This window comes from Amphiprion ocellaris, chromosome 17 (genome assembly GCF_022539595.1).
Source record: "Amphiprion ocellaris isolate individual 3 ecotype Okinawa chromosome 17, ASM2253959v1, whole genome shotgun sequence".
NCBI classification, from domain to species: domain Eukaryota; kingdom Metazoa; phylum Chordata; class Actinopteri; family Pomacentridae; genus Amphiprion; species Amphiprion ocellaris.
In genome coordinates, this window is record NC_072782.1 from 17,337,001 (window position 1) to 17,357,014 (window position 20,014).

At 37.7% G+C, this 20,014-nt stretch overlaps 1 protein-coding gene across 1 annotated transcript in view; it reads left to right on the forward strand.

Moving 5' to 3' along the window:
• The window catches only part of LOC111566186 (netrin receptor UNC5D), a 195,974-nt gene that overhangs the window by 129,441 nt on the left and 46,519 nt on the right, over window positions 1–20,014 (forward strand). The window contains exons 3-5 of the mRNA XM_023266654.3: window positions 2,373–2,516; window positions 2,749–2,852; window positions 19,772–19,952. Coding sequence (XP_023122422.2) covers window positions 2,373–2,516; window positions 2,749–2,852; window positions 19,772–19,952 — 429 coding nt within the window. The remainder of the gene's footprint in view (window positions 1–2,372; window positions 2,517–2,748; window positions 2,853–19,771; window positions 19,953–20,014) is intronic.

Below are 20,014 nucleotides of genomic sequence, written 5' to 3' on the forward strand. Positions count from 1 at the left end.
ACAAGTGTCAAAAAATCAACAAGAAGTATGAATTAAAACTTCAAGTGTTCTAGATTAAAGGTTCTGTGTGCAGTATTCAGAAACACTGGATGTCATTCGATGACATTGTGGTATACACCAAATGATGGTAGCAAGTTGTCGATTCAAGTGATATTATCTTCACTTTACGTTTGTCTGTTTAGTCAAACCTAAATGTCATCTTTTAACCTCAGCTAGGTCCTTTAAAGTACTTTACAATGTGCTTCTCATTCACACATCGCTGGAGCAGACCTACCATGCAAGGCACTAGGCTGCCATCGGGAGTATCTTGTGGTTTAGTATTTTGCCCAAGACACTTCGGGACATAAAGAAGCCAGGGATCAAATGGTCAACCTTGTGATTAATATACAACTTGTTCATTCATCTGACATGTCCATCCAGAGGAGCAGATACTATGTACTTTAAGGACACTGGGTGAACACTGGATTGCTCTTTCCCTTTTCCAGTGTGTTGTTGGAGGTCACTCATACATGTGAACAGTTTCAAAGGGAGGGACACACATGCACTAACATACAGCCACGCCATCTGCCAAAAACAGAGAGGCTTAGAGGCAGCTAAGGATACCATTATTTCACTACATCTTTTCATAGCAAATAGTTGTTTGCTGTTAAATTTATGCTCAAAGGCTTGAATATTGCACCTTTAACCATGAAATATGCTTCTTTATTCTAACGTATTTAATTTAAAACCTATACAGTCAGAGTTGTGATTTTTTTTAAGTTAAATATAAAGGGTTTTTTTTTTAGCCCTTTGTTGGCTTTATTCAGTAGGTAAGTAGAGAAGCAGACAGGAAAGCAGGGAGAAGTACCCATTACAGTAAAGGACCGTGAGCTGGAATCAAACCCAAGCCGCTGCATCAGGAACTGTAGTCCCTGTTCATGGGTCATCCGCTCAACTTGTTGAGCTATCTGGGGACCAAGAGTTGTGAATTTGTGTCCCCTGTTTTGCAATTGAGGTCAGATTCTGTCAGTAAAACTTGTAGAATTAAAAAGAAAAACAGATCTTGCTGCTGTCAAGTCAGGTTTAGTAATTTTTTTTACAGAGTGCATTGTTTAAAAAAAACACACGAGGCTTCATAAAGAGATTTGATTGTGAAATGATTTCATTAAACACTAAAATTAAAAACCGTATAAATTTAAATAGTATATAACATAAGACACTTCGCATCTCTTTTAGCTGTTATGCTTTGGTTGTGTCTCTGCTTTCACTGTATCATTGTTGAACTTTTGAAATATTTAATCAGCATCACATCAACTCCAGAATCTATCCATAGGCTCTAGTACTAGTTGTCTTTCAGGGGGTGGTTGTTTGTAATTGTCACCCCCGATCCCCACTGTGCAAGCTTAATTGCATGCCGCGGGAAGTGATGAGTTTGGACACTACACACCAAACATTAGCTGTTCATAGCTCTTTATTCACATATTAATAAATCTGTTCAAGCTGGCTGACTGAAATTCGAGTTTCTGCAGGGTTGGACAGACATCACGCACCTCGGTTGAAAGCTGCAATTTCCTCGATACCCAATAAAGCCACCCTATTATACATTAATGCCCCAAGCCTGTCATCTTTTGTGCGTAGTTTGACATAATTGATATAGCAGGCTTTTAAATTCCCATCAGTTGTCTCAAAAAATGCTCATCTCATTCCTAGCTTATTATGGGCTGCATCACAGACAATATACAGATATTAGCGAATGACCTGTGTGACATTAAGTCAAAGCTGTGCTGCAGAAATAGATGATTTGATTGTCATAGAAAGTATCTGTACACATATGCAGTATTTAATTGCACTATTTTGCCGCTCTTTTCTACCTTAATTTATAGGCCCTTGTAATGTTGTCCAAGAAAAAAAAAACAGTGCTCGCACTTCCTGTTAAATCAATAAGAGGACGATGTGTTCCTCTTCTCAGCTAATGCATCCCCTGGAAAGAATTTAGTGTCGCTTTTGTTTAAATGGATTATGGTTTACCCAGGTATGAAGCCTAACAAACTATTTCTATTGTTTTACCAAAACTGCAAGAGAAATTTGTCAAAAGGCGAGTAATGGCACAGGTATTAATATTCAGAGTGAAGTGGTTAGCTCTATGAATTTGAACTGGATTAAAATGTACAGTTTAAATTGTTGTCCAAACAAAATCACTGAAATGTATTTGGTTTGACAAGCAGTGTCTCCTCCATCTCCTCCTGGCAAATGGCAGATCTGTTTACTGCTGATAATCTTATCAGATTCAAAATTCACTCATCATCTTGTCCCTATGAATCTTCATCTCTTTGATTGATCATCCCTGCAATGTAATGAAAGCTAATCTAAGCAATCATCCCTTTTGTCTGCAGGGCTGAAGATCCGCGAAGTGATGATCAACGTGTCACGTCAGCAGGTGGAGGACTTTCATGGCCCAGAGGACTACTGGTGTTTGTGTGTTGCCTGGAGTCACCTGGGAACCTCCAAGAGCCGCAAGGCAACTGTCCGAATTGCCTGTAAGCAACTCCATGTCACTTTGATACCAGACTGATCTTGCAGTCTGTGAAAAGGTCATTCCTCTTCATACCAGTGGCATGATTTTTTTGAGAAAGCATTATTATTTTATGTCCATGTATGTTTGCACCAGGAGAGAAGGTCACACATGAAATAATTTGACTTTTAATGTGCATGTTTGGTTGCTCCTTCACACTGCATGTTCTTTAATGCAGGCTTTATTCTCTTCCCTAGACCTGAGGAAGAACTTTGAGCAGGACCCCCAAGGCACTGAGGTGCCTCTGAATGGCATGATTGTGTTGCACTGTCGTCCCCCAGAGGGAGTGCCTGTGGCTGAGGTGAGGGCTTCTTGCACTTCAAACAAGTAACATTTTCTCCTGTGTTGCCTGGAGAGGGGCCGTCATCTGTCTGGATTCCTCACAGTGTAGCTCTGTTTTCATTATGCATTGTTGTGTTACTCTCCAGCCACAGCAAATCAAAGACACATATGCGCTTTTCTCCTCAGTTTTCCTATAAACCAGAATTGTAGATGATGAGCTGAAGATGCCATTTGTTTAGATTCTCAGAGCTGCTCTGCTCAGGTTAGAGCAATCACTCTTATACTGGGAGTGTTACCTATCTATCTATATGCATTGCTACGTCCTCTGTTTGTTATGTTCTGCGGTAAAAGGATGTATGGCTATGACTTATTTAGATGTCATGTATTCATTTCGCTCCTGCCATCACCCTCGCTCTCTTTCTTCTGAGGCTGAGTGTTTGTGTGTGTCTGAAAGCCAGCGCCTGTCATTGCCATTTTAATTTTTACTATGAATATAAAATGAGCCTCTCACGGACAGTCCTGTTGAGTGCTGTGTTGTGTGCTGCGCTCTGATGTTGTGTGTCTCCATGTGGAGGCTCAGTCGGCAGATATGTCAATATCAAAGCCTGTGTGCCCAAGCATCTGAAGCTTTGCATTTACGTAAAGGCACAGTCTGTGATATATACGTAAACAAAATGACAGCTGTACCGGCAAAATTCAAAGCACAGGACTGGAACCCCGCTATTACTCAGAAACTGATTGACAGGCCTTTGCATACACTAATAAGTAATTCATGTTTTATTATGCTAATGATTTCAGCTTTGTTTTGGGTGAGTAATTTCCAAACACTGCAGTAAAACTGACATGTTCGTTATATGTTTTATAATGCAGTAAGTTGAGAAACACATTGATTTTTCACTTAATATTCAACACAGTCAGAATGATTGGGACAGTAACCCATTTTTCATCATCTTGGCTCTTTTCCAGCACACTGGATTTGAGATGAAAATTGAGTATGAGTTGAGTTGATATTAACCTCATTTAACTTAGTTAAGTTCATTCACTTTTTTTTTGGCTTAACTTGGTTATTCTTGACTGAGTTTGCATTCATTTTGGCAGTAAAGCTGCATGATATTGAAAAAACAACTACCACTGCTATATTTTGTTTTTCTGCAATAAACAGAAAACAACTTAGTAAATATAGCATGGGTGTAACTTACCAGCTGTAAGATTGGGTCTATGGCCAAAGCTCTGCAGCCTTCCCTTGTTCAGGACAGCAGCCTTCATCACATTCGTCACAGAGGTTGTTCTTACACAGAACTGACGTCTTTCATCACGGCCCCAAGTAGCTCCTCTCAGCCCTGCTGTGATGTTCTCGCTTTGTATGATCTGTTTGCAAATGGCAACTTTTCAGTTGGAAGTCATAAATGAAGCGGACGGTCAGATTTATGTTGAGCTCCGTTGTACCACAAGTCTGTTGTAGCTGCACAATATTTCACTTGTGACAGCTCTGTTTCACCTTGTATCTTTCGTTTTGGGATGGCAACTTGAGAAAAATAGATTCATGATGACATTAAATGCTGCTTGTCAAGCATCCGGATCATGTTTTTAAAACCCTCTTTGGTGTCATGTCTAACAAAAGGTGAAAAGTTATCACATCATTGCTTTCTCTCTGCTTCTTGGAACCTTTCTCATATGGTTTAGCTCCGGTAAAGGCTTCCCAAATAGCTGTTTTCATTGGATGTCATTCAGATCTGGCTTCACACTCATCATGCAGAGCTTCTTGGTGCCGATTGAAATTGTGAAACAAATAAATGGTGTTTCCTCCTGTCATGGCAACAACTTGAATACATCACCAACAGAGTGCCTTTTTTGGTTAACATTATAATTTGTTGTCAAAATATTTCATTATGATATTATGTTTCTTTTTGTTTTCCTCTACTGCTCATCGCATGTTTGCTGTGCACATGCAAAGCTTGCATGTCAACAAACTCTGTGTCCTATCTACAACTCGAAAATTAAGTTTAGTCCCTTAAATCTGAAAAAAAAGAGTATTCTGTCTAACAATTTCTCTTGTAGATTTGTCATGGAAAATGAGAATCTTGCAAGTCTCGCTTTTGTATCCATCAACAAATAAAGCTGTACCATGTTGAAGCAAACTCAAACATGGTGTGTTATTGGCAGACTTTGCAAGAAACTGTTTCATTTCAGAACGTCGACTTTGCCTGCACATTCCCAGGTATTTCTAAAGCTCTATTCTCTGTATTACACAATCAAATGTAATTACACAACAGGGCCGCAAAATACATTGATTTTTGAATCAGAGCCTGCCTATCACAGTGTTGACAATAACATTTAAGGCATCCTTTCAAATAGGATTTATTGCTGGATTTCAAGGTCTATTAAACTGCATGACAATGTGCAAATAGGTAGAAATAAGAGGGAAATGTTGCATAACAGTCTGTTTGGTGATCATGTTTTCCTGACATAATCATGACTTCATGCATGGAATAGATATTTAAAATGATCCACTGCTACCTTATTTGACAGTTTTGTTGAAGGAAAACAATGTTCTAACTCTGAGCAGCTAAGCCATCAAGTTGCCATACAACTTATGAAGGCTACAGTGGAGATAGGAGGTCTGACCAAGAAGTTCTGAGACTGCACCCATAAAAAGCAAAAAACCTAAACACGATCAGAGGGCATTGAAAACATCCATGTTTTTTTGGACATGCCAAAACAACTATTGTTCTCCACTCCTGCAAGTTCTTCCTCTTCCATCCATCCATCCATTATCTATACACCGCTTAATCCTCATTGGGTCATGGGGAGGCTGGAGTTTATCCGAGCTGACTTAGGGCAAAGGCAGGGGACACCCTGGACATGTCACCAGTCTATCACAGGGCTGCATATACAGACAAACAATCACACTCACATTCACACCTACAGACAATTTAGAGTTACCAATTAACCTCAGTATGTTTTTGGACTGTGGGAGGAAGCCGGAGTATCCGGAGAAAACCCACGCATGCACAGGGAGAACAGGCAAGCTCTATGCAGGAAGGCCAGGACGCGAATCAGGGATCTTCTAGCTACAAGACAAAAGTGCTAGCCACCAAGCCACTGTGTAGCCTGTTCTTCCTGTTCCCCAAAATGAAATTCAAGTTGAAGAGTTGCAACAGAAACCTTTTAGGACCAAACAGTGGACAGTTCCTTAGCTGCTGATAAGTCAGTCCCTTCTCCTCAGTAAAAATGAAAGTGAGGATGGCTGCAGTACAGACTTACACAGTGCAACAGTGCATACTACAGTATGTCTCTGATGTCTGTAGGCTTCAGACAGTGCTTAATTATAATTTTTAGCAACAATAAATTTGGTATGTTTCTAGTCTCATAAAATATGTAATACCCTAATCCAAATAGAGCCATGGTTAATCTTAAATTTCAGCTAAAAATCAGAACTTGTGTGTGAATATTCAGAAAATTTTAACATTTTCTTCAGCTAACTCCATTGTGAGTTCTGTATCGTTGTACTAATAAAATGTTGCTCACAAAAAATGTAGATTGGGGCTTTAAGTCTCCTTAAAGGTGGCAATGGATTCGGGAAGCACACATAAAGTGCATAAAAGTGTATGTGTGTGTGTGTTTGTGTGTGCGTGTGTGTGATGAATGATTCAGCTCACACAAATGGAGCATCGGTGTACCGCGAGTCTCCCCAATGCATTGTGGTCATCAAATAGGCAACTCCTCATGCATTCATTAATGTGACTCCAGCTAACAAAGAGAATGGTAATAGTAAATAATGCAGTGACAAATCCAGCTCCCTCAAGTGTGACTTGCACCTAGAAAAACGCACAGCCACTTCTCCAGAGTTGGAGAAGTGGCTGTACTTTTCTCTTTTTATGACTTTAGGCATTGCTGAGAGGTTAAAGCCTTTTTTGTAACCAGCACTGTGAAATTTGGCTCAGAGAGAAGCTGAAGCTCAGCTACAGTTTGAGTTTTAAGGAATTGAGGTCACGATGCAGTGTGATCTGTTAAACTCTGTTTGTATTGTGAGGCATATTTATTTTGGTCACGATATTTATTTGAAGCTTCCATATTCCTGCAGTCTGCATCCTGATGGAAATTAAAACTTGTGATGCTGTGACAATAAATGCTCAGTTGACAAGATGCAAATGAAACGAGCTCCAACTTTGTATCCTGTTTTTACACATAAACGCTGTATAGCCGACTTTACAGCTTGAAATCCCCTTATGTCGCTGCTCTGTTCATGTTCTTGGAGGCAACACTAACAGCGAGAGAGGGAAGAACTTTATCCGCATCTTGCTGTAACTAAGCCACCCGGGAGTTTACTGGGCTGTGTAGGATGTTAATGAAAATCAGAATGCCACATTATCTGTCCCAGCAGTGATAGAGGCAATAATCTGTGCTCACTGTAAGTCAGACCACAGAGAATGGATCATAGTAAAACAGCTTAAGCCTGCTTCAGTTTATTGGTGACAAGAGTTTCAGCTGGCTCTTCTTTTTATAGACAGAGCAGTTTATAATACACATTTTATCCACCATAATGTTGAAGTATTATTGGCTTTGATTGACCACAAAAACATACATATCTTTTACTTACATAATCTTTTTTCTTAAAGGCCAATTGAAAATATAATTCCTTTTTTTTCCTAAATAATCAGTGTACATTTGCTCAGTGCTTGTTTTATTCTATTTTCTAGCGTGTCTTTTTGTATTTTACATTTAGTATGTTATTTTACTGGACTTTACTTACCCTTTTAGTCCTTCTAGGGACTTTCCATCTCCTGAAGAGGACTTCCCTGTACAATTAAGCCATTAACTTTACCTAACAATAGATGAACCTCCGTGACGTCCCCATAGGTTTCCTGAAGAGTGTGTTTGAAGCTCAGTGTGGTGGCTCCAGCTGTCGCCATCTTGGCAGCGCCTCCCTCCTCTCAACTCTCAGCTATTCCAAAAATGAGCAAAGGGGTAGAGCGTGTCTGGAGCTGTGGCGACCCATGGACTCTCCTGTGATGCATCCACCTGGCATTCAGAGCAGCCACAACCTTAATTATGCATCATTCTGAGTCTTAATATAATTTAAATTGGTGAGCCATTTAAAAATACATCCCCTGCGCAGTTGTCCTGAATGAGGAAATTAGCAAGACCAAAACAGTTTTGTGCACCAGGCTGTAAACATGTTTATTTATTATGTAAACTTGGCCATTTTAACATGGGGGTCTATGGGAATTGACTCACTTTTGGAGCCAGTCTCAAGTGGCCACTTGAGGAAATACACTTTGTTGTTCATCTAATTTTTCAGCCCCAGAGGTTGTTGCTTAAACTAAATTAAATTGCCATTTATTTTGTTGCTTTACTGCCACTTCTCTTTAGACAATCAATCATATATTTGATGGGATGGGACTAGTCAAACGTCTTATAAAAGGATACTATTTTAACATAAAGCGACTTTGTGGCTCTTTCAAACAGGATGCATTTTCTATGATATCAGATTCTTTCTTTTCGGGGAGAAAATATGTTTCTTCTTTCTAAACATATGCTAAAATGCATTTTAGTTGCAAAGAAGTATACCTTTTGGAAGACAGAGTTGCTAGCATTTGCTATAAATTATACAATAATGCATTGGAGAGCTGGTTTTGGTTTATCAGCGATTATTGTATCTGTCTCTATCAGGTTAACCATGAACAAATAAATAAACAGAATATATATAAATCAGAATTATTTTTCCTCACTGTTCATTTTTGTGTGGAGAGACACTGAAATAATGTGTGAAACCACTTCAGTTCCTCACAAACAGTTAAACAGCACAGAGAGCCAACAGGAGACAGATCAGTTCTATAATAATGTCGGCATAATTAATGCATAAAAGCAGTCAAGGAGCCACCAGGAAACCGTTAGTTTCTGTAACATGCAATAGCTGTCAAAACCTGGGTTTTCATAATGTAGTGTTATTCATAATTTCAAGTATTGCATTAGAAAAAGTTCATGGAAATGTCAAGGTCTGGAAGAAACATCTACAACGTGCAAAAAAAAGTCTTTATATTCGCTTTGGTATTGGGTGTTTACTTTGTTCAACATGATTTAATGGAAGATCCAAACACCATTTTTGAAAAAAGTCTGATTTAGTGAACATTTAGCTTATGTGATTTATCAGGAGTTTTCTCTGGACATCATGAAAAATGTCCAATACCAGCTGGCATGAAACAGTTAACAATTTGTGAACAGTTCCTGAAGACAATTATCCATTTTTCATTCATGGATGGCCAAAGTTTTGCTTCTTCATGTATTTTGTGTTTTTTAACTGTCATTTCCAGCTTCTTCTTCTGCTTCTCTAGCCATTTGTAATGTCACCTGTACCGTAACCTTCTGATAAAATTGTACAACTTAGTTTATTCACTCCTGGTAAGTTTTTTTGATTACATTTCAAAAGTTTGTTTAAAATCAGTTTGACAATATTCTAGAAACACGACTATAGAAAAAAAACACGAACTGATGGAAAAGATGAAACTTTCAATTAATGAATCCTTAAAACAGGATACTTAGATTCTGAAACTACATGGCCCATTTTCTGCCCCAAATGTGTTCAGTGACTAATTGAGGGGGTATTTGTCACAACCAGGAATGGGATTAGTTTATCCACCATGTAGGAAGCGCTCATGTCAAAGTCTGACTTAAGGAGAAATTTGTCAAACCTCTGTTGTACAGCCTACTTAAAATGACACGCAGGAAAATACCTAATGAGTCTTGCCAGCTGTAAATAAGTTAAGTGAAAACTGGCTTTTAAAGTTTAGTGGTGGAGAGGAAAAAAGACCTCAGTAAGTTTAGGGGGAAAATAAATGTTTTCCAATCATTAGCCCCGCATTAACCGCCCAAGTATTCCATACCAAGAGTAATTAATCATCAAGCCTCTCATCCAAAGTCATTTGAAGTGCTTAAAATGTAATTATTCAGTGATAAACATAACATTTCCAGAGATGGTGCAGAGATAAACCAAGGACACGACAAGGATTTAGGTACCCCGCCTCCAGAATATGTAGCTGTCAGATTCAGAGGGCTCATTTGTTTAATGTGATTTCATGAAAGTCATTGTTGCATTGAGAAAAAGGCCGTACATGACTGAGGGAAGACGGAGGGGGTGCAGGCATGAGCGAAGTGAAAGGAGGAGGGCGCTTGTTAATGAAAATCAACCTTAATTGAATCAGATGAAACAAAACCTCCTGCAATGCTTTGTAATCGTCTTCATGTCGCTTTCACTTCCCATTGAATTGATTGTAAATGTAGGTCATTACATCTGCTTTCAGAATAATTGGGTGTTTAGGCCTGGTGCAGGGAGGAATTGGAATGACTTATGTGTTATGTTTAAGATGATACCTCTCTACAAATAAACACAAAGTGCCCCAGGCCTGTCGGCTCTCTCATGTCAACATCTTCAGACAGCTTGAAGCTATCAGAAAAATGAAACTCTGCCGCCTGCTTCATGAACCCCCTGCTGACCATTTGATGCTGCTTTCAATATCTCATGGCTTCGTTTTATTTGCTCTCTCTCATCTGGCTGGAAATGAACTGATAGTAAACAAGACAAAAGTTACTGGGGAAACTTCCTGAGGGACAGAGCAGATCTGATTTGTAGCTTAACTTCGCTGCAGTTTAATGGTCAACATGGTGACCTTGACGCCACCCTCACAGACTGCCCCTGAGGCCTGGTCTGCTGTGTTAGGTGTGGTGTAGTTCAACACTGGTTGTTGCTATCTAAGTGGAACAAATGTGCCAATTAAGCAAATCTGTTTCCTGGCCTCCCCAGGCACTTGCTTATCAGGCTTATTTGAGTCTGTCCTGTCCCTGTTTCCTCATCTGCATGTGCATCTCTCTATCGCTTTCCCCCAAAGGAGAGACTCTAGGACCGACACAGAATGCATATCACGCTCCGGGATTATACACTTCCTGCAGCGAACACTGGAAAAGACTAAAGTAGGGGCAGAATGAGACAGATTCATCAAAGCAAAAACATGAGACAGAAAAACCCGCCACAGCACAAAACGATGATTTGAATTTACTGTAGTGTAAGAATTCCGAAGATAAGGGACCAAAAAAACTCTCCACTAAAGAGAAATCACATTCATTCTCCCCTTCAGTGATCACAGAAAGACTAGAGCGACACATTTTTGGTCAGTTACATTGAAAAGGACAACTGCTGTTTATATTTTATTTAAGATACATCTTTCTACTTCTGTTTTATAATTTTGCATACACTGCCAGTCAAAAGTTTGGACACACCTTCTCATTCAATACTTTTTATTTATTTGCGTTATTTTCTTCATTGTAGATTAATACTGAAGATCAACACTTTTTTGTTTACAACATAATTCCATATGTATTCTTACATAGTTTTGATGTCTTCAGTATTAATCTACAATGTATAAAGTAATTAAATAATAACCATTGAATGAGAAGGTGTGTCCAAACTTTTGACTGGTAGTGTACGTATAATTTTTTACTGAGCTCAAAAGTCCTTTACAACAGTGTGAAGAGCTACCAAATGCCTTCATAGCTTCTAAATCAGGATAATGTTAAAATGTGAGCTTTCTATTTTTTTAAACATATATTCTCATTGTTTTTATTGTCATTAGTTCTCTTTTTTTTTTTTTTTTTTAATATTTCGTGTCACTAAATAAATTCTGAAAACCATTGCTTTGTTTTGTTTCTTTTGGTATTTTAACTGCAGCATCCCCGTCTACACTGTCACAAAAAATTTGATAAAATAATTTGCAAAATTTTTCCTTTTTGGTCTTGCTAATGATTTCTGTAGTTCTGAAATACACAAATATATATATAAAATTAGAAAAATAGACTAATGTATATAATATATCATTTAATTCTGTTACAGTGAATAACAACGAAAACATAAAAGGAAATTTCACAAATGTTTCCATTTATTTAATAGATGAACCTGTTAATTTCAAAATTAATACTGTAAATATTTTTTAAAATCATACAATTAGTGACAGTTAACAAAAAAACAAGTATTGCTTTACATTCAGTTTTCACAACAAAATAATTATTTTATTATTTAAATGTTTTTAAATTATTATTTTTTAAATATGACTATTTTTTACAGTTTCTTCTTTACAGCGTATTATTACGCACAAATGCTCACTACTTCTAGAAGATTAAGTAAATGTACAATGTTTTACTTGTTATTACATACAACATTTAAAATATTTGTGGTGCAAAATGTAAAACAATGATGTACACAGATTAAATATAGAGTTCAAGTAGACATATATTGAATAGATATGAAAGCATACACCAAACAGTGAGAAAGTATATAACCACAGATCCGATACTGGGAACTAGGAAACATTATCTTTGCAATTCATCAGTATTGCAAAAAGACAACAAGTGAATGATCCTCAGTGAAGAGCAGATCGATACAGCAGTCATCGATACTTTAACACTCTAACAGCTCACTTGTTATTGATACCAGCACAAATGTATTGATTAGAAAATTGTAATGTTTTTATGAGTGGTTGGAAGATTCTTGCAGACTTAAAACACCATTAAACAGTTTATGTTTGTGACACAAGAATCCCAGAAGTCCACACCTCAGCCGTCCTCCTTCACTGTGGTTTTGTATACATTACAATTAGTGAAGTAAATCTGTAAAATGACATTTGTTTTTCTCATAAATTTCTTATTAGATCAATACATCTTTCTTGTTGAGTATGAAATTCATTATTTTACTTGACATAAATTACATTTAGCTATATATTATAGTATTAGGCCTGGGCAGTAAAACAACAGCAATGTGTACCAGCGACAAACACCTAATAATAGAAGTGTTTGATAGTATGTTTGATAGTTTCAATAAGATTCAAACTGCTATGAAAGCATGAAATTAAACTTCATTTAAAATAGGTCAAAATGATCAGCAATTAGAGATATCGAGTGAAATGAAACATTTTATTGTGACAAATTTATTATCTGTATTGCACAGCTCTATATAATGTCATGAATCTGTTAAACTGGTAAAGTCTCATGTGATTTATGTTAGATATTCAAATAGACCTGCACTATTTGTGATTGATATTAATAAACATAACAGTTTTACTATCGCTTAAAAAAGTTACATGACAGTGGAATATTAGATCATTGCTATTGTGATGTATTGTTCTCAGTATTGATCATTTACATTAAGCATTTCAGGTGTTTTCAGGTTTTTTGTCAGCCCTTTGTAATGCTGCTTGAGTGTTTCATTTGTCGACATATTGATGCCTTCTTACAGTCTCTGAGCACAAGAAGCGAACAGTGTTACCTTAATTTGATGAACTCTGAATGAGCTGTCAGATAAAACTCCACAGACTTCTGTTTCTGGCGTTGTTTGCTACAGTTTTCCTAACAGCACACTAAGGGAGGTAAAGAGGAGGCTGCCAAAAATCGTATCATTGAATGTTCAATCACAAACGGAGCAGCTCCACAACGTGTGCCAGCCCCTCTGAAGTCTGTTGACATAATACCGGGCAAGTGGCACGGACTCTTTTGGCAAACAGTGAATTAGTGTTAACAGCTTCAACATTACTAATCTTTGTCAGCTATGCAAGAGAGATACTTTCTGGTAGAGATCGGTACTAAATCAGACCCTGTTTAAGAGATAAGGTGGGTCTCAGGATGTGATGAATACACAGTGAATATAGTTTCTTTATCGGTGTGATTCTGCTATCATTGACATCCAATTTTAAATGGCACCCACTCAATTTTTGATTCCACTACACTTTCTAACTTTACATGTACTAGATAAGTATACAGAGAGTACACACCTGCTGTCTGGAGGGAAAAAAAGAAAAAAAAAAAACACATTAAAGAAGGCATGATAATTCCAGAAAAGTTTCTGTGAATTTTAAGTAGAACTGAAATGAGCAATTATTTTCATTGTTGATTTATATTTTACTCGGTGGTGGTTTGGTGGTTTGGTGGTTGGGACTTTTGCTTTGTAGCTGGAAGATCCCCAGTTTGCGTTTTGGCCTTCCCAGATTCTTTCTGCATGGAGTTTTCATGTTCTCCCACTGCATGCATGGGTTTTCTCCAGGTACTTCCTCCCACAGTCCAAAAACATGCTCATGTTAACTAAATTGTCTAAACTGTCTGTAGACTGGTGACCTAAGTCAGTTGGAATAGACTCCAGCCCTCTGCGACCTTAATGAGGATTAAGCGGTGTATAGATGATGGATGGATGGATGGATGGATGGATGGATGGATGGATGGATGGATGGATGGTCTATAAATTGTCAGAAAATGGTGAAAATGTCAATCAGTGTTTCCCAAAGCCAGAGATGACTTCCTTAAATAATTTAACTAAAAAACTAAAAATATTTGTTTTGTTTTAGAGGAGAAGAAATCAGAAAATGTTCAATCTTAGATGCGGGAATCAGAAAATATGTAATTTTTTTCTTTCAAAAATTGCTGGAACGGATTTATTGATTACTAAAATAATTTGTGATTAATTTAAGAGCTGAAACCCAATCAATTATCTACAACATAGACAGCTAAATTTTTTTTTTATATATATATGTGTGTGTGTGTGTGTGTGTGTGTGTGTGTGTGTGTGTGTGTGTGTGTGTGTGTGTGTGTGTGTGTGTGTGTGTGTGTGTGTGTGTGTGTGTGTGTGTGTGTGTGTGTGTGTGTGTGTGTGTGTCTGTAAACTACCGTTTAAAAGTTTAGGGTCACCCAAGCAATTTTTATGTTTTCCATGAAAACTCTCACTTTTATTCATGTGTTAACATAATTGTACAAGGGTTTTCTAATCATCAATTAGCCTTTCAACACCATTAACTAACACAATGTAGCATTAGAACACAGGAGTGATGGTTGCTGGAAATGTTCCTCTGTACCCCTATGGAGATATTCCATTAAAAATCAGCTGTTTCCAGCTAGAATAGTCATTTACCACATTAACAATGTCTAGACTGTATTTCTGAACAAAATATAACACAGATATATCTTTAAAGTTTTAATTGTGGATAACTGAATTGTTGCCTAGTGGCTTGGGCACATACTACATAGGCATAAATGATCTGAGTAGTAAGTCATTATTTGATTCATCTTTTTCAGCTGTGCTGTCAAATAAAGGCATCTCTAGATACATACCTACCATTTATACTGTACCGTGGAAGATGTTCTATAGTAAATCCCATAATGTCATTTATTTAGATAATTCACTTTCACTTTAGTGATTTATGTGTCAATTACATTATGAACTGCCAAAAAAATGGGGAAAGAAAACAGGCCCCTGAGTTGGTTAAATGGTTAGGTGTCACGCCTCTGATATCAAAGTGCTACTTTACTGGCAGGGCTCTGATCCCATCAGATCTGGGCTCTATTTTCAATAGATCTCCTCCAATTTCAACCTGACTTTTCCAGTGGTCTGTGTTAGAGTAATAGAAAGTTAAGAAAGTTTGATGGTTCGCTCGCCTTGTTAAAAGATAGTATCATTTTAATTACCTTGATTTCAGACGTTAGACTTTATGGCATTTCACAGATATCTTATGCTAGATCTTTCCTTTACAGTAATGTATAATTTATTACCTGCAGATAGTGGACAGCTCTGCACATACAATAGAAAATATACCATTTTGATGCTTTTTATAATCAGTTGCAGTTTTCTTTGGACCTTATCAGATTACTGCTGGTTCAACTCAAGGGTAATACGCATTAAATGTCTAGTAATGTATTCCTGCTATTTAGTCCAATGCCTTTAGCTAGCACACATACACATCTATTAGTAACACACATTTAATGCACAGCAGTGGTTTTACACTGCCTTTGTGGCCTAGATGTACTGTAAATGAGAAAAATGCTTATCTCCATTGGTTTAATAACGGATTAATGAAGCATTTCTGCAGAATAGACAGCAGTTGCATGGTTATTCACCTCATTATTTTTACTTTCCTGTGATAGAAATTAGATTTGTCATTGCGAAAAACATGTTTTATGTATTTCAGTGTAGCCCATCTGTAAGTTTTTGCTTTTGGCGCTGCATTTAGTTTTCCTCTGTGTTTCTTGAGGTGACATATTATCCACTAAATGTTGAAGTATATTTAATTTAAGCTACGTAATAGTTAAATCTTGGTACCTGTCAAGTTTAATTTCAGCACTTTTCTATAAATTTGCATACCATCTGAATATGAGGACAAAGGGTTGGAGGTTGAGTTTCAATTCAGCGAATTTGTTGCATTATATAGCTCCATCAGGACTATGATAATGTGGAAAAGTGCAGGAAATAGTTTTTAGTTTAGTTGTTTTCTGAAATAAGTGGAAATGTATTTCAAAGTAATTTAATAACTTTGCAGCGTAAGTAACAATTCCTATTATAATGAATACATAATATCTTACTGCACTGAATTTGGAGAATTGTGTCTTTTACATTGTTTTTATCCATTAGATGATAACCAGTAGCTTCATCCGTATACAATCACTGTGTCATTTTCTCACATCGCATCAGCACAGGAAGATGAGCAAAAATACTAAGCAGCTTTTTTTTTTTTTTTTTTTTGCTTAAAATGAACATATGAACCAATAGAAGATTTCTTTTGCTCATATAACCCTACATATCATGATGGCCAGATGGTCAAAAAGTCGCTGTTGGGTAATTATCAGCACAGTTTTATAGATTGTGTCTTTTGGTGGCTTTAGAGATGTGTTCGAGATAGAATTTTTTTTTTTCCAAGTACCGCACACAATATGCCAAACATTAAAACCACCTGCCTAATATTGTGTAGGTCTCCTTCAAGTTTTCACGACAAATTTCACCCTTCAGGCCATGGACTGTAGTGTTTAGCACTGGGATGTTTTAGGTCATGATTTGTAGCCTGTGATGGGGTTCTGTGGTTGGAGCTTAGAAATGCTTGGTTGCCTCAAGATCTGGGGAGTTGGGAGGTCTGGTCAATGCCTTGGGCTCTTGGTTGTGTTCCTCAAGCAGTTCCTTAGTAGTTTTTGCTATGTGGCAGGGCACACTGCCCTCCTTGGCTTTGGACGTGCTGTTACCACTGGAGTGTGTGCTTGGTCGATGCACACCAATGCCAGGACCAGGGGTTTCCCAGCAGAACTAAAGGCCAATTCATGTTTTTCATGAGTCCGAGAGGATCTGTGACAACTCATCAACAGATGTCTCTGTGCACTCCCAAATTTGTGACAGCGCAGACTGTACACAGTCCGCACCGTATGACTGTGCACGCATCACGAAAGCAAATGGTGCTCAGAAGAAATATTCTTTTTTATAGGAAAAGCTCTACAAGAAGAAACTGCTTCATCCACACCTTTTTAAATTCATCATTAATAGAGAGAGTAGTTGTGGGTTCACTTCAGAGGCACTTTTATTTTTACGTCTTGTGATATTCTGGTTTCTATATGAGGGGCAACGCGACATGTCTGTGGAGGAGATCATTGTGTACCTGGTATAATATGAATAGACAGAAACACTTTTGTGTCCGCTGTCTGCCTTCAAAGTCAGCATCAGTCTGCGTACATGGATGCAGAAACTATGACTTAACCTTAATAAGATGATTAATGTCAGTCAGTTCAGCTGTACATGGTTTTAATGTTGTGGATTAGTGTATGTACAAAATGATCCTGGTTAAAAACAAAAGACCTCTTTCATCATTTTCTAGTTGAGGCTATTTCCTTTTTGTCAATAGGTAAAGCAAAATTAAAGATGACAATGTGATGGCATCAATAAGCTTATGATATGAAATGTATGAAAACAACAGAGAGATTTGTATGAAGAAACCACAAGACAAGGGTGAATTCTGTGATTAAAATATAAGTTTGCACTATTTTTTTTCACTGAACAAGGTTGAAACTGACTGCTTTCATAATTGGGTAGACTAGCCAGCCGTGGAGAAGACGGGGGTTGATTAGACACTGACGGTGTGAAATAGTAAAAGGCAAAATTATGAAGAAAAAGAACTGATAGAGGGATCACTGCAGCCCACCAGTTTGGTTGCTTGGTATGTCTTGAAAGCTGTGGAACCAATTGATGAAAAAAGTTAAATTAAAGCCACATGATGAAAGACTTCTTGGCCCATCAAAAGGAGCAAAAAGCACTTTTGACAACATGACTCCTGATTTATTGATTTCCCAGCTCAATTTTTCCATCCAGGGTGCTTCGAAAGAGCAAAGCAATCTCTGAGTTTGTTGGCTGTTGTTACATTCCCTTGGCAAATGGACACTCTCGACAAACACACAGGCGCTCACACACTAGGGTATGACCCAACGCACAAACACATGGAGCTCCCCGAGGGGCGGAGTTTTTAATCCTCAAATACACTGCCATAAATCAAACCCCTGTCCTCATGCCCCAGCTCGTCTCTCGCAATGAAAAGCTCGAGCTAGTGGCACATTAATGGCAATTTACAGGGCCAGTCATGCAGGGAGAGGAGCATCAACAGAGCGTCCTTTATTTTGTAATTCCTTATTGCTTTCACTCACTACACGGCCACTGAATTGGTAACGGTGGAGGATGTGACCTACCTACTACATCACTGCCTCTGAGTGGTTGTCAGCCATGTTATTCTTTTCCTACAAACCCCTAATCTTGCAATCAGAATGTGCCCCCTTACATATCTTAATAAGTGTATTAATACTGGCTGTTGTTTCTATCGTTTTGTCCATTTCATTCAAATCATTAAGGGTACACTAAAATCCACAAACACATGAAGTACAAAACAGCACCACAAACACTTTGAGTAAACACTCCTCAGAAACACTTTTATACAAATCATATAACCATCATAAATATAGGCTTTATCGCAAGACTGTCATATTCTACTGCATTAGGTGTACCTAGCAAACTGACAAGTGAGTGTATTATCCCATATATTTACACTTTAACAGATATAGCATTAAAATAGTTAGTAATGATACCACACTATTGCATTATCATTCTGCAATAGGGAAAAAGTGTACCTTGTTTGTATTTCTTTAAACCAGTCATAGTCAGACTGTCTTTCTGGTAAAGTAAAAATAATTAATAAGCAGTGGAAGAGAGTAGTCTGAAGGTTCTCTCCGCAACTTTTCAAAACCAGTAGATGTCGCTAATGCATGTCATCTCAGCAGTCAGTGATATCTTCCCCCAACCTTCAGTTTCATTTACAGCTAGAGTGTCTGTGTACACAAGAACCAATAAAAAATTTCCGTCCACAACCATTAACTTACGCTGGCATTATAAAATGCAGTAAAAGACTGTAGCAACCGTGATAGTAACATTATTCACTTCACCTGACTCTCCTTTTCTCTGCTTGTGTCTGTTCCACTCCATATGTGTCTGTTTCTACTGTCCACCAGATCGAGTGCTCATAAGTTAAGTAAATCCTATGAGCAAAATATTTGTAAATATTTGGAATTTTAGGGAACCAGCGCAATGCTGGCCTGCGCTTTTTTTCTCTAAAAATTCCTAAACATAGAGTAATCGATCATAAATTGATGATTAACAATAAATAAATGGTAACATAAAAACTTACAGTTAAGTTTGTTTTCATAGGAGGTCATTCTCGATCTCCATTTGTTTATAAGCACATGGAGGGATATCAGTTTCAAAGGGAGGGACTCACATGCCAAATGTGCCGACCAGCTGACAAAAGAGAAAAAACTGAACAGAGAAGCTCAGATTCCATCACTGCATGATAATGTTACACAGCAGATATTTGTTTGCAGCTATATTAATGCTATGTTTATATTCAAAATGTTGCAGTAAATCATTATAACCATAAGCTGTAATATAACTAAGCGTAATTTTATTGTTTTATTTTATATATTTGGATATCAGTGTTTCTTATTATTGAAGTATTGCATCATACCACATAAAAACAGCAATCATATCTGGTGCCACATCTGTCACCTTTTTAGACATGTCTATCTGAAGAATTTGGCACACTCTGTTGTTTTCAGGTGGAATGGCTGAAAAATGAGGAGCCTCTGAGCTTTGATGACGATGGCGTCAATGATTCAAGAGGAGACCATAATCTCATCATCTCAGAAGCCCGCCTCTCAGACTCTGGTAACTATACATGTGTTGCCAGCAACATCGTGGCCAAGAGGCGGAGTGCCACAGCAACTGTTGTAGTCTACGGTAAGATGTCAAAGTCTAGATTTTTCTTGCTTTTCAAAAGAAGATGTATTTATGCTTAGATT